At 36.3% G+C, this 11,843-nt stretch overlaps 4 protein-coding genes and 1 pseudogene across 5 annotated transcripts in view; 4 read left to right on the top strand and 1 right to left on the bottom strand.

Moving 5' to 3' along the window:
* On the top strand, window positions 3,437-5,577 carry LOC104703388 (trafficking protein particle complex subunit 2). Its single transcript, XM_010419396.2, has 6 exons — window positions 3,437-3,657; window positions 4,029-4,156; window positions 4,710-4,795; window positions 4,873-4,934; window positions 5,115-5,200; window positions 5,298-5,577. Exons 2-6 carry the CDS (start codon window positions 4,076-4,078, stop codon window positions 5,388-5,390), a joined length of 408 nt encoding a protein of 135 aa, XP_010417698.1. The 5' UTR covers window positions 3,437-3,657; window positions 4,029-4,075; the 3' UTR covers window positions 5,391-5,577.
* LOC104703387 (sodium-coupled neutral amino acid transporter 4-like) lies at window positions 5,877-9,033 on the top strand. The gene is made up of 2 exons (XM_010419395.1): window positions 5,877-7,667; window positions 8,822-9,033. Exon 1 carries the CDS (start codon window positions 6,139-6,141, stop codon window positions 7,639-7,641), a length of 1,503 nt encoding a protein of 500 aa, XP_010417697.1. The 5' UTR covers window positions 5,877-6,138; the 3' UTR covers window positions 7,642-7,667; window positions 8,822-9,033.
* On the top strand, window positions 7,697-9,033 carry LOC104703386 (sodium-coupled neutral amino acid transporter 4; the record flags this gene model as incomplete). Its single annotated transcript, XM_010419394.1, is given in 1 exon segment — window positions 7,697-9,033. A coding segment is annotated over 1 exon segment (1,096 nt), but the record flags the coding sequence as incomplete, so codon positions are not given.
* Window positions 10,397-11,171, top strand: LOC104703385 (annotated as a pseudogene).
* The window catches only part of LOC104703384 (protein NUCLEAR FUSION DEFECTIVE 4-like), a 5,981-nt gene continuing 5,568 nt past the window's right edge, over window positions 11,431-11,843 (bottom strand). For both annotated transcript variants that reach the window (XM_019228019.1, XM_010419392.2), the window contains exon 6: window positions 11,431-11,819. In XM_019228019.1, coding sequence (XP_019083564.1) covers window positions 11,691-11,819 — 129 coding nt within the window. In that variant the 3' untranslated portion in view covers window positions 11,431-11,690. The remainder of the gene's footprint in view (window positions 11,820-11,843) is intronic.

Here is an 11,843-nt window from a genome sequence, read left to right as displayed (position 1 = left end):
TGTCTCTCGTGTAGTAATCTACTAATCTTTTCACTGGAAACATCGAGTTTGACGTCATTACCTTTAAAGTTCTTTTGGCACCAAACGTAGATAAATACTATTATTTGTTTTCATTGCTCACGAATGATAATGGTTTCTTTTGCTAAAGTTATGGGTGCACAATAAAAGTTTATACTTTTCAAAAGCATATTTTTATTCTTTTAGTTTACACGGTAACACGAGTATCTACTTTTCTACTAATGCTAATACGGTATTTTAATTAGTAGAAGTATAATTAGTTCCATTTAGCTTGCCTTTTTTTATTCAAATACAACTAATTAACATCAAAACTGTTTCAGTAGTTAAATATTGTTTTCTTAATATTAAAACTTACAAATAGCTAGGTTTGTGAGTTTAACTGAACCCTTTATAATCGTCCATCGATATGTGTTTAATTTAAGTCATATCTTCCCGAAATAAATTATATATGGTCGTAGGTTATAAAACAATTTTCTTAAAACTGAAACAGTTTTATCAAGTTTATAAGAAATGATGAAGTTTCGAAGAAGAAAAGAAAAAAATAATATAGAAAAAAACTTATTTAAAATAATGATTTCGTTTGATATGTCAACGTCTACATTATCAATCAAAATTTAGTAAGGAACATTAACAATGAAAAGGAAAGGGTTATAAATTAAGATGTCAATATCAGACAAAACTACTCGTCAATCCAGTATGATACGTTTCTTTATGAGTCACTAGGTACATGTGCATGATGTAATTATTACTCATTAAACTGATTATAAGTTTTTCTAACTTGCTGGCTTTAGAAAAAGGGTTAATAGAGGAGTATACTATACTACTATTTAACTTTTAACAGTTTGATAATCATTTAGAGTTTTCAACTGTAAATAAATGTTGACCAAAAAAAAAAGAAAAAACTGTAAATAAATTTTAGTTAAATCTTTAATCCGAAATGAAATTTTAAAATAATAAGTAACTTAAACTATAAAATCGATCAATGCAATTTTAAACTTAAAATGTTTGTTATTTGGCAATCGCTACAATGTCTAACTATTTTAGAATGAGTAGATACTTTCGATAGATCTTCTAATTCGGGGTAATATAAAATCTGTAGATCAGAACTCAAATCCTAATAGACTAATGGGCTTAAAGTAGATGAGTACATGTTTGTAAAATATAAAAAGAATCTGATCAACAATAGAACATCCCTAAAACAAATATAAATGTTTTTAAAAAAATAATAATGGGAAAACAAATGTGCATTCAAAAGATGGAGAAGTGAATGGTGGTCAGTGTTCAGTGCGTCTTTCAATATATTTATTTTTGAAGTCTCCGGCCAAAAAGCAGTGCACGTTGGTCCCATCTGGCGGGTCGTCTGTTCAAAAGTCTATTGAAGGGGAGATTCTTACAAGGGAACTTAGAATTAATCATTCACGATGCTATAAAATAAATTCAAATAAAAAACAACGCCAAATATAATTGAGGTCACATCTTTTTTAAAAAAAAGACATTTTTGTAGTAATTTAAAATTCATGTTTAGTTTAAATATAGAGCACACAAAACTATTTACATAGTCAGCTATATTAGCTCAGTTGGTCAAAAAAATTGGTTTGAAAGAATATATTAACGAATGTGAAGGAAAATAGTGTCAAATAATAGGAGTAGCGGTGACTAGTGAGTATAGGCATCGCATAAAACTTGAATCCAAAAATCATAATTGTATCCGAATAGAAAAAAATCACATTAAAACCGAACCAAAACTAAAATAATAATTGATTGGTTTTTGGCTACTACTATTTAAGATATCTGATAATATCCGATCCGAACTGATATCTAAATAGATATCCAAATATAACTGAACATATAAGAAACAATTTGATATTTCGATGAATATACCGTATATCTTTTATGTATTGGTATGGTTTTACGTTAGTTTGAACTTTGAACTTGTAATAGGTTTCATTTTTATCTTTTTTTTGTTTGTTTTAAATACTGGTTAGTATGGTTATTTGGGTAGGATTAGATTAAAAAGTATCTAAATAAATCTTATCCAATAAATATTGGTTATCAATAATCCACTAACAAATCCAAAATCCGAATTATTTGAACGAACCGAAACCGATTTGAATTTTAAAAATATCCGAATGAATGTTAATCCAAAATCTTAAAATTCAGAACCGAATCTGATATGATATCCTAACACCTAGGTCTAAGTGAATATGTACGTTCGTAAACTTAGTAAACTCCACCAAGTATAAAAGCGCACTATTGGGAAACTAGAATAATTATTTATTGGCTAATTCAAACATTGTTGTACTTGGTGTTGTTTTATCATCGAGGGGTTTGTTCTTTAGAAATTTGGAAAATCATAAGTTGATTAATAAACAAAAAAGTTAAAAAAAAAAAAAAAACGTGCATGAGAAGGGAAGGGACATAATAGGGGGTGGTCGCTTATTGGTTGCTTTCCACTTATGAGATGTGTATGTTTTGCTCCTCTTTTAAAAAGCTTCATTGCTTTGCTATTTTTATACTCCTTTCCTTAGCAGTACATTTCTTCAATTTCTCTCTCATGAGCTTCTTTCTAATTAATATTATCATATCGCGGTTAATTAAGTGCGATATATTGAGATTGCTTTCTGGGAGAAGTTGTCGGTTCTGATTGTGTCCCTCTTTCCTTGCCCCCATTTATTAGTAGTATATAAATTGTGTTGCTTTTTTCTGAATTTCCGAAGCCAATAACTATTATTAGGATTTGCAACTGTGTGTATTTTTAAAAGCCCTCTATAATTATAACGAATATAAAATAAGTGTAAATGAAGATAGATGGACTAATTTCCAATATTGTTTTTGGGAAATTGAATTCGTTTGGTTTTTTCTCTTATCCCTTATGACGACGACGACAACAAACACCATGCAAATTGTTTTTTTAATTCGTTTATTCTTTCTTTTTTTTTTCCTATATTTTTAATAAAATGTTTCCAACGCCGCTTCGGTTGATAAATTGCCAATTATCAAAGTTTCCCAGACGTTTGAAATGTTCCTAAATATTTCTTAAAATATACTTTCTTACTTACTAACTACGTAAAAGGTTTGACCTTTAAATTGTTCGAACAGAGAAACATATTAGGAAAACATCAATCCGTATGTAAAAAATTGGAATTTTCTTTTAATAGAGAACTAAAAGTATAATAATCTCTTTTTAGGATGAATGAATAACAGTATACGGTAAATTCACTTAAGGAAATCTTAAAGAATTCATCTGTATTATTTTGAACTATATAATTAAAGAAAAAATTAAATTAAAAATGCTGTCTAATTTAATACATCAAATCAAACCATTCGAATATGGATAGAATGGGCTTTAAAGCCCACCCAATAAGGAACAGAGACGGCCCCCAACAAACTCGTTGTTGATCTTTCTCCTTCCTCTCTAACAAGTAAGAAACAACGACACTCTGAATTTTCCAGCTTTGTACTCGGCGGCGATCTTCTGATTTCTGAAGAGTTGGTGATTCATATCATCGCGTCGCGTTAGAGATCAGTGGAACTTTTTTCTCCATCTTCTACATTTCGCGTTAGATCTCGTTTGGTTGTAATTCCCCTCAAGCTTTCTGCATCGCTCTCCGTCCCTCTCGTTTCCTCCCTTTTCCCAAGGTTTGTGTCGATTAAAGTACTTACCTATGTTTGTTTTTCGATCTCTGTTCAATTCGAACCTTTACCTCTATTTTTTTTCCGGAATTTAATCCATATCTAGATATACGACTTTGTTTGATAGTTTGTAAATTTGACCTGATCGCTGTGACGAGAAGAAGCCTCCTTCTTCAATCCCTTATCGAATAGCTCTTGTTTCTGGATCAGGAGTGCTTATGCCTTAGGATAATGTCGTGGATATATATATCATAAGTTTCTTGCTTAGGTTTGCCTTCATCCCAAACTCCAGTTAATGGACAAGGGTTAGTGCAATGCAGGCTTATAAGAGCCAAAATGAATCCACCTGGACCTTAATATCTCTGTTTGTATTTTAGGAGACACGAGAACCAGATTCTTCCATTTGGAGACGCGGGGGGATTGAATGGCTAACACTGCCTGTTTTATAATTGTGGGTCGCAATGATATTCCCATCTATGAAGCTGAAGTAGGATCTGCTGCCAAAGTACATCTTCTTACTCCCACTTTTCTCTCTTCTGTTATAGTTTTTGCTCCACTCTTCTCCTCAAGTATTTGCATCCATGTTCCCAATCTTTAACATGATGATAGACGCACAAATACTTTCCTGCTCCTTCTTTTCGACTTTGGTCTAGTGGTCATAGTATTACTCTTCGAAACTGTAACAGAAGAGGTGCAAATATCATTTAGCTTTTTTTTTGTTCTGGTGATATGAATAAGGTTGCTATTTCCCTTGTTTAAATTATTTTTGGTGAAGGAACGTTTCACCCTGTTTTACATCATCATACATAACTAATTGAGCAGGCCTTGTTTTATTAACTAGATCATTCTTCAAAAGTATATTTCAAAAATCGTCTATAGCTGGTTTGGTCTATCATATGTCGATTATCCTATCGTAACAATGGAAGTTTCTCTGTTTTTGTGTTTTTATCTTCTCATCTAGCTGGTAGGTATATGTTTCAAATAAAGTAGCAATTGGTATTGTGGTCTAGATGATAAGTTGCACATCAGTCTCTTACACCATTCTCTCTATTTGGTAGAGAGAAGATGCTGCTCAGTTGCACCAATTTATATTACATGCAGCATTAGATGTTGTCCAAGACCTAGCATGGACTACAAGTGCCATGTAAGTAAAGTCCCTCGTGAAAATATTTGATTTATGTTATTAAGGATTCAATCTCTTATTATCATATATCTCTTCAGGTTCTTGAAGTCAGTTGACAGGTTTAACGATCTGGTTGTGTCAGTGTATGTTACTGCAGGCCATATCCTTTTTTCATGGAACTAATAACTAATTTATACCCCTTGAAATCCAAGTTCAAAATGTTTGTTTTCTTATTCTGATTCATTCACTTAAAGTAGTGTCAGATTGGTATGTTGGCTTTTGTTATTAACAGATTCATCTCCAGTTCTAAATGTTTGTCTCTTCCTTAACTAATCAATACATACCCGACTCATGCTCCTTCATGATTCACGCAACGAAGACGGAATCAAGAGCTTCTTCCAGGAGGTGCATGAGCTTTATATAAAGGTAAAATTTTCATTGATTATTGAGAGAATCCGCAGTTGTTGGTTCTGTCCTGATTCATGGGTTTAGTCACCATAATTAAAATCGTATGTTAATGCAGATTCTTCTGAACCCATTGTATCTGCCCGGTTCTCGGATAACATCGACACATTTTGACACCAAAGTACGCGCACTTGCAAGAAAGTATCTGTAGAGAAGACACGATATTTGGTGGAAGAGGTCCAATTTTCTTGTATCCCATATGTTGTTTCTCCTTGTCTTGTTTAGTGCCTGGATTTCTGTTATTTCTAACTTGCAAGCAGCATTATGATAATGGGATTCCTCGTAATGGATCCATTCAATCCAACCCCATAATTTCATCTTTGGTTCCTTATTATCAAGTCTCTTTCCAGTATATGGGGAAAACGAGCTACATAACATACATGTCTCTTTCTTAACCGAGTAAACAAGACTTTTCTAATGTTCCTTTGTTTGGGAAAATATCTGATGGGTTTTAATTTGATCCTAAAAAAGAAAAATGCGATTGAACGCCTAACCTAAGTTTTGATGTGAAACTTTAATTGCTAATCTGCAATTAAAGAAGTAAAGAAAAAGGATTACGTATAGTAGTATTAAATAAAATCTAATAAAGAGGGGCACGTGTGAAGTAAAAGGACCAATAGTAAGATAGAAGTTACCTCTTACCTCCCAAAACAAATCTCTCTTTCTCTCTCTGTTCATCGCCGACGAGGCAGGAACGACGACCAATTGAGACGTTGACCCTTAATCCGATTTTCAGCAGATTTGATTTTTTTTCCGAACAATCTCTCTTTCTTTCTTTCTCTCTTTGGTCCAGAATAATAAAAGTCTCTTCTTTCTTCGTCTTCTTGCTTGGATCTCTCGTGTTTTTATAAAAATCAAATCAAAAGGGGTGGTGGGGAGTTTTACATCAGATCTGGCGAATGGATAGCAGTTACTCTGTGATCTCCAAAACTTCTTACGTTGAGTTACAGAAACCATCTAATAATAATAATAATAATGGGATCCTTGGGAAACCCAGAAACAAGTTGCTTGCTTCTGATGAAGAAAGCTTCGTTAACGATTTTGACGATACCCTCCGCAACGGTGTCGGCGATGAAGAAGGTGATGATGATCTCGATTTCGATATCTCTGCTTATCCACTCGTTCATGGCAAGTCATCATCATCCAATCAAGGATCTGGTGTCTACGGTGCCGTTTTTAACCTCACCACCTCTATCATCGGCGCCGGGATCATGGCATTGCCCGCCACCATGAAAGTCCTCGGCTTGGTTCTAGGGTTTGTTTTGATTATCCTCATGGCTATTTTGTCTGAGATTAGTGTTGAGCTCCTCGTTAGATTTGCCGTTCTTTACAAGTCCAGATCTTACGGCGAGGTTGTTCAATCCGCGTTGGGCAAAACCGCTAGGGTTTTGTCTGAGATTTGTATCATTGTCAACAACGGTGGCGTTCTCGTTGTTTATCTCATTATTATGGGGGACGTCATGTCTGGCTCTCTTCATCACATTGGGGTTTTGGATCAATGGTTAGGGAATGGTTTCTGGGATCACCGTAAAGTTTTGGTTTTGATTGTTATGGTCATCTTCTTGGCTCCTCTCTGTGCTTTGAACAAGATTGATTCCTTGAGCGTTACATCAGCTGCTTCTGTTGCTCTTGCTGTTGTCTTTGTGGTTGTCTGTTTTGCTGTCGCCACCATTAAGCTCATCGAAGGAACCATCGACCCTCCTAGGATGACTCCTGATTTTGGTTCCAAAAAGGCAATCTTGGACCTTCTTGTTGTCATTCCCATTATGTCCAACGCTTACGTTTGTCACTTCAATGTCCAGCCGATCTATAACGAGCTCGAAGGTCGATCACCTCATAAGATGAACCGAGTTGGGAGAATCACGACAGCCATTTGTGTTGTCGTCTATGCTTCAACTGCTATATCGGGTTATCTCCTCTTCGGCCAGGACACCGAATCAGACATCTTGACCAACTTTGATCAAGATCTCGGTATCCGTTTCAGCTCTGCGGTGAACTACATTGTCAGAATCGGCTACATTCTACATCTAGTACTCGTCTTCCCCGTGATCCATTTCTCCTTGAGAGAAACCGTCAATACCTTACTGTTTGAAGGATCGCCTCCTCTATCCGAAAGCAAAAAGAGATCATTTGGGCTTACTGTGGTCTTGCTGGCTCTTATTTACATTGGCTCAACGATGATCCCAAATATATGGACAGCTTTCAAATTCACAGGCGCAACATCAGCAGTTTCGCTTGGTTTTACATTCCCTGCTCTTATCGCATTACGGTTAGGGAAACAGAGCAATACATTAAGCCTCGTTGAAAGATCTGTGTCGTGGTTGATGCTAATCTTGGCCATTGTGGTTAGCATTGTTGGAACCCTTGGCAATATATACAGCCTCAGGAGCAAATCAGATTGATACTATTAGCAAGTTTTTTTCAGGATCTTGTAGATTTTTATACAAATCAAAGATNGCTCGTTAGATTTGCCGTTCTTTACAAGTCCAGATCTTACGGCGAGGTTGTTCAATCCGCGTTGGGCAAAACCGCTAGGGTTTTGTCTGAGATTTGTATCATTGTCAACAACGGTGGCGTTCTCGTTGTTTATCTCATTATTATGGGGGACGTCATGTCTGGCTCTCTTCATCACATTGGGGTTTTGGATCAATGGTTAGGGAATGGTTTCTGGGATCACCGTAAAGTTTTGGTTTTGATTGTTATGGTCATCTTCTTGGCTCCTCTCTGTGCTTTGAACAAGATTGATTCCTTGAGCGTTACATCAGCTGCTTCTGTTGCTCTTGCTGTTGTCTTTGTGGTTGTCTGTTTTGCTGTCGCCACCATTAAGCTCATCGAAGGAACCATCGACCCTCCTAGGATGACTCCTGATTTTGGTTCCAAAAAGGCAATCTTGGACCTTCTTGTTGTCATTCCCATTATGTCCAACGCTTACGTTTGTCACTTCAATGTCCAGCCGATCTATAACGAGCTCGAAGGTCGATCACCTCATAAGATGAACCGAGTTGGGAGAATCACGACAGCCATTTGTGTTGTCGTCTATGCTTCAACTGCTATATCGGGTTATCTCCTCTTCGGCCAGGACACCGAATCAGACATCTTGACCAACTTTGATCAAGATCTCGGTATCCGTTTCAGCTCTGCGGTGAACTACATTGTCAGAATCGGCTACATTCTACATCTAGTACTCGTCTTCCCCGTGATCCATTTCTCCTTGAGAGAAACCGTCAATACCTTACTGTTTGAAGGATCGCCTCCTCTATCCGAAAGCAAAAAGAGATCATTTGGGCTTACTGTGGTCTTGCTGGCTCTTATTTACATTGGCTCAACGATGATCCCAAATATATGGACAGCTTTCAAATTCACAGGCGCAACATCAGCAGTTTCGCTTGGTTTTACATTCCCTGCTCTTATCGCATTACGGTTAGGGAAACAGAGCAATACATTAAGCCTCGTTGAAAGATCTGTGTCGTGGTTGATGCTAATCTTGGCCATTGTGGTCAGCATTGTTGGAACCCTTGGCAATATATACAGCCTCAGGAGCAAATCAGATTGATACTATTAGCAAGTTTTTTTTTCCAGGATCTTGTAGATTTTTATACAAATCAAAGATTCTCAGTCCAATACCGAACCGGAAATCTTCAGTTTTGCGACAGCTACATGCAGCACCTTTAGGATCTCTCAATCAATGGCGTTTGGTTCAGACTAAAGCCTAAAAGATTTTCGGTTTGTGAATTCTATGTATACGAACCAGATTCTTATGATATATTATTATATGTATACGCATTTTTTCTGTTTTTTTTTAATTAACAATCTCTTTTATCTGGCAAGTTTCTTTTCTCCTTATATACTAGTATATCCTTGGATCGTTTGGGAATGGTGTTAATCGATTAGATATACCGATGAACTTTGAGGTAGGGTGGTTGTTACTTGTTAGAATGATTTGAAGCATCGAGACTGATGGTGTACTATTGAAATTAAAGCAAAGTAAACGAAACTTAACTTGGACTTAAAGGTCATCATTAAAGATCTAAGACCCAACTTAAATGCACCTTTGATACGGGACCAGAAAAGGTACTAACAACGTTGATCACCCGTGGAGTATCATAAAATTATGATTATACAGTGATACCAGTATTTTGCTTCGGTTGTTTGAGCAATAAATCTTCTAATTTATTTTTTTTAGTTTCAGATTATTCTGTTACATGTAAATATTTCCTCCTACTTAATGTGTAAATCCATGGGGGGGGGGGAGCCAAACCGAAGATAGAAGTGGAAGCTAGTGGCTGGTAAGTGCATATATGAAGCATTACTTTAAAAATTCCACATGCGCATGACCCGTGATCACACCGATCGTGTCTTCTGTTGATCATGCATATATATTTTTAACGAATAATTCTGATTGTGATTGACGAATATATCCATGATTGCATCCACTACTACTACTACTAGCTAGTGTCCCATGTCTTTGTAATCACAGCATTTCGATAATAATGGCTTGCATTAGTCTCTTAAAAGCTCAATAATAATTTATCTTCCCCCTTGATTCAAAAGCCAAACTGAGGATAATCATAAATAATGGATTTGTGTTCATTGACTCTTTAAGTAATAAAATAATAATAACTATAATGTATATACAAATTAATACAAAAAAGATAGTTGACTAGAGAAGGTGGTTTTTAAATTTCATAGTAGTTTTTTTTTGTTATCATTAGTTGACCTAACAACGAAGATAATACTAACTATTTAGTAGATTAATTACATGTAACGAAGGGAAAGCAGATTTGTGTTGGCTTTTTTTTTTTTTTTTTTAAATTCGAAGAAGCAAATGGAACAATAGAGAGATAGTGATCCAGAAAAAAAGAAGCAAAAACGCATTATATGCTCCATTTCCCCACAACGTGATTAATGGACACACCCACACACTTAGTCATCTCCATGTGTTACAAATTTACAATTCTTTTTCGTTTTTTTGGTTCAATGCTAAAAAAAGATGTGTGAACTTCTTTATTTTTTCTGATTTTGACCCTTACTTTTCACTTTGGTCTACTTTAGTCCATCCGTTCACCCACCTTACCAAGTAAGCCCCGTTACCTTTTTCTTTAAAGTCAAAAACAACCCCCAACCATCTCTCTATATATATACTTAAAACGACTTTATCTTCTTCACAAACCACAACAACACACTCTCACCAATACTATCATTCTTCTTCTTCAGATTCAAAAAAAAAAAGATCTCATAACCACAATGGATTGGTTCTCATGGCTCTCCAGGACGAGTCTTGAAGCTTCTCTTATCTACGAGTACGGTCTCTCTTTCTCAAACAACGAGCTCGAGTACGAGGACATCGCTTACTTTAACCACGAGTTTCTCCAGAGCATGGGGATCTCAATCGCTAAACACCGCCTCGAGATCTTGAAGCTAGCTCGCCGTGATCGAAAACATTCTCCGCTCACTGCTCGTTCCATCTTCAGAGTCTTGACTGCGATCAAGAAGACCGGGAAATGCTTCTCCCAGTACGTCCGGGCCTGGATCCGACGAGAGGAGTCGTCTCGGGCACTCGTGGTTGTGTCCAGCAGCAACGGGAACGGGAGATATTGGAAAGGAGCGTTGCTGAAGAGGAAGAAGAGATCGGCGATGTCTAGCATTAATAGCGGAAAGGAAGAGAGACTTTTGTTGACGAATGGGACTCCTCCTCCTCCTCCTCTGCCATGTAGGCTCCATAGCTTCTCCAATCCCAAGGTTTCCGATTGCTGCGACGATGATACTTATTGGGGGAATTACAAAGATGTTGAGGATATTAAATGGGATTCTAATGTTTCAGAACCTCAAACCCACTTGAGATCTCCAAACTACTCCTTTTGTTTCTCTATGATGATGATGGTGAGGAATGTGGTTTTTGTTTTAGGGTTGTTCTTCCATCACTGATCTGAGTTCGAGTGTGTGATTATGTTTGTTAGGCTGATTAGTTTTGTTGATTGACAATTATATACTTAAAAAATGATTCTCTTTTTCCCCCTTTATTTGCCTTTTCATTTAGTATTGGCTTTGTTCTTTAAAGTCTTGAGAACAAATTCATATGTTGTAACTTGTAAAGATGTGTTCATTACAATTTAATATCTAAATACAAGAGGTTGTTTACTTGTGTCTCTTGTTTCCGTTTTTATCTGTTAAAGTTGGATCAGTGACTGTGGTAACACAAACATCAAACAGTAAGTAGACACAAAACAACATTACAACCACATCAAGAAGCCGATACAACTAGGTTCTTCCAACCGGTTTTTGGCCGGTTATAGACGAATAACACAAATCTTAGAATACAAATCCAAACAAACAAAAAATATGCAGCATGATACAATAGGAGCCTATAATTATGAAAATTAGATAATAGCATCTATGATTTATATTATATATTTCTTTCGTCTAGACAGTCTCTTCTCGCTCTCTGGATATATCAATGACCTGTTGATTGCGGCTGCAACCGGAAAGAGCCAGAAGCATACAGAGCTTGATACACCGGACGAATTCTCACCGTCAAAATAACGCTCAGCAGAGTTCCAAGCCCACAAACTCCGGCTAGAACCAAAAACGTTACTCGGAAGCAGTC

The sequence above is a fragment of the Camelina sativa genome, chromosome 7 (genome assembly GCF_000633955.1).
Source record: "Camelina sativa cultivar DH55 chromosome 7, Cs, whole genome shotgun sequence".
In the NCBI taxonomy this organism is placed as follows: Eukaryota; Viridiplantae; Streptophyta; class Magnoliopsida; order Brassicales; family Brassicaceae; genus Camelina; species Camelina sativa.
This window is presented reverse-complemented; position numbering and strand designations above follow the sequence as displayed.

Bases quoted from the DNA above. Each gene is read 5' to 3' on its own strand.
- LOC104703387 (XM_010419395.1), top strand. From the start codon at position 6,139: ATGGATAGCAGTTACTCTGTGATCTCCAAAACTTCTTACGTTGAGTTA.
- LOC104703388 (XM_010419396.2), top strand. From the start codon at position 4,076: ATGGCTAACACTGCCTGTTTTATAATTGTGGGTCGCAATGATATTCCC. The intron at 4,796-4,872 runs GTAAGTAAAGTC...ATATCTCTTCAG, and splicing joins GCATGGACTACAAGTGCCAT to GTTCTTGAAGTCAGTTGACA. The intron at 4,935-5,114 runs ATATCCTTTTTT...ACTAATCAATAC, and splicing joins AGTGTATGTTACTGCAGGCC to ATACCCGACTCATGCTCCTT.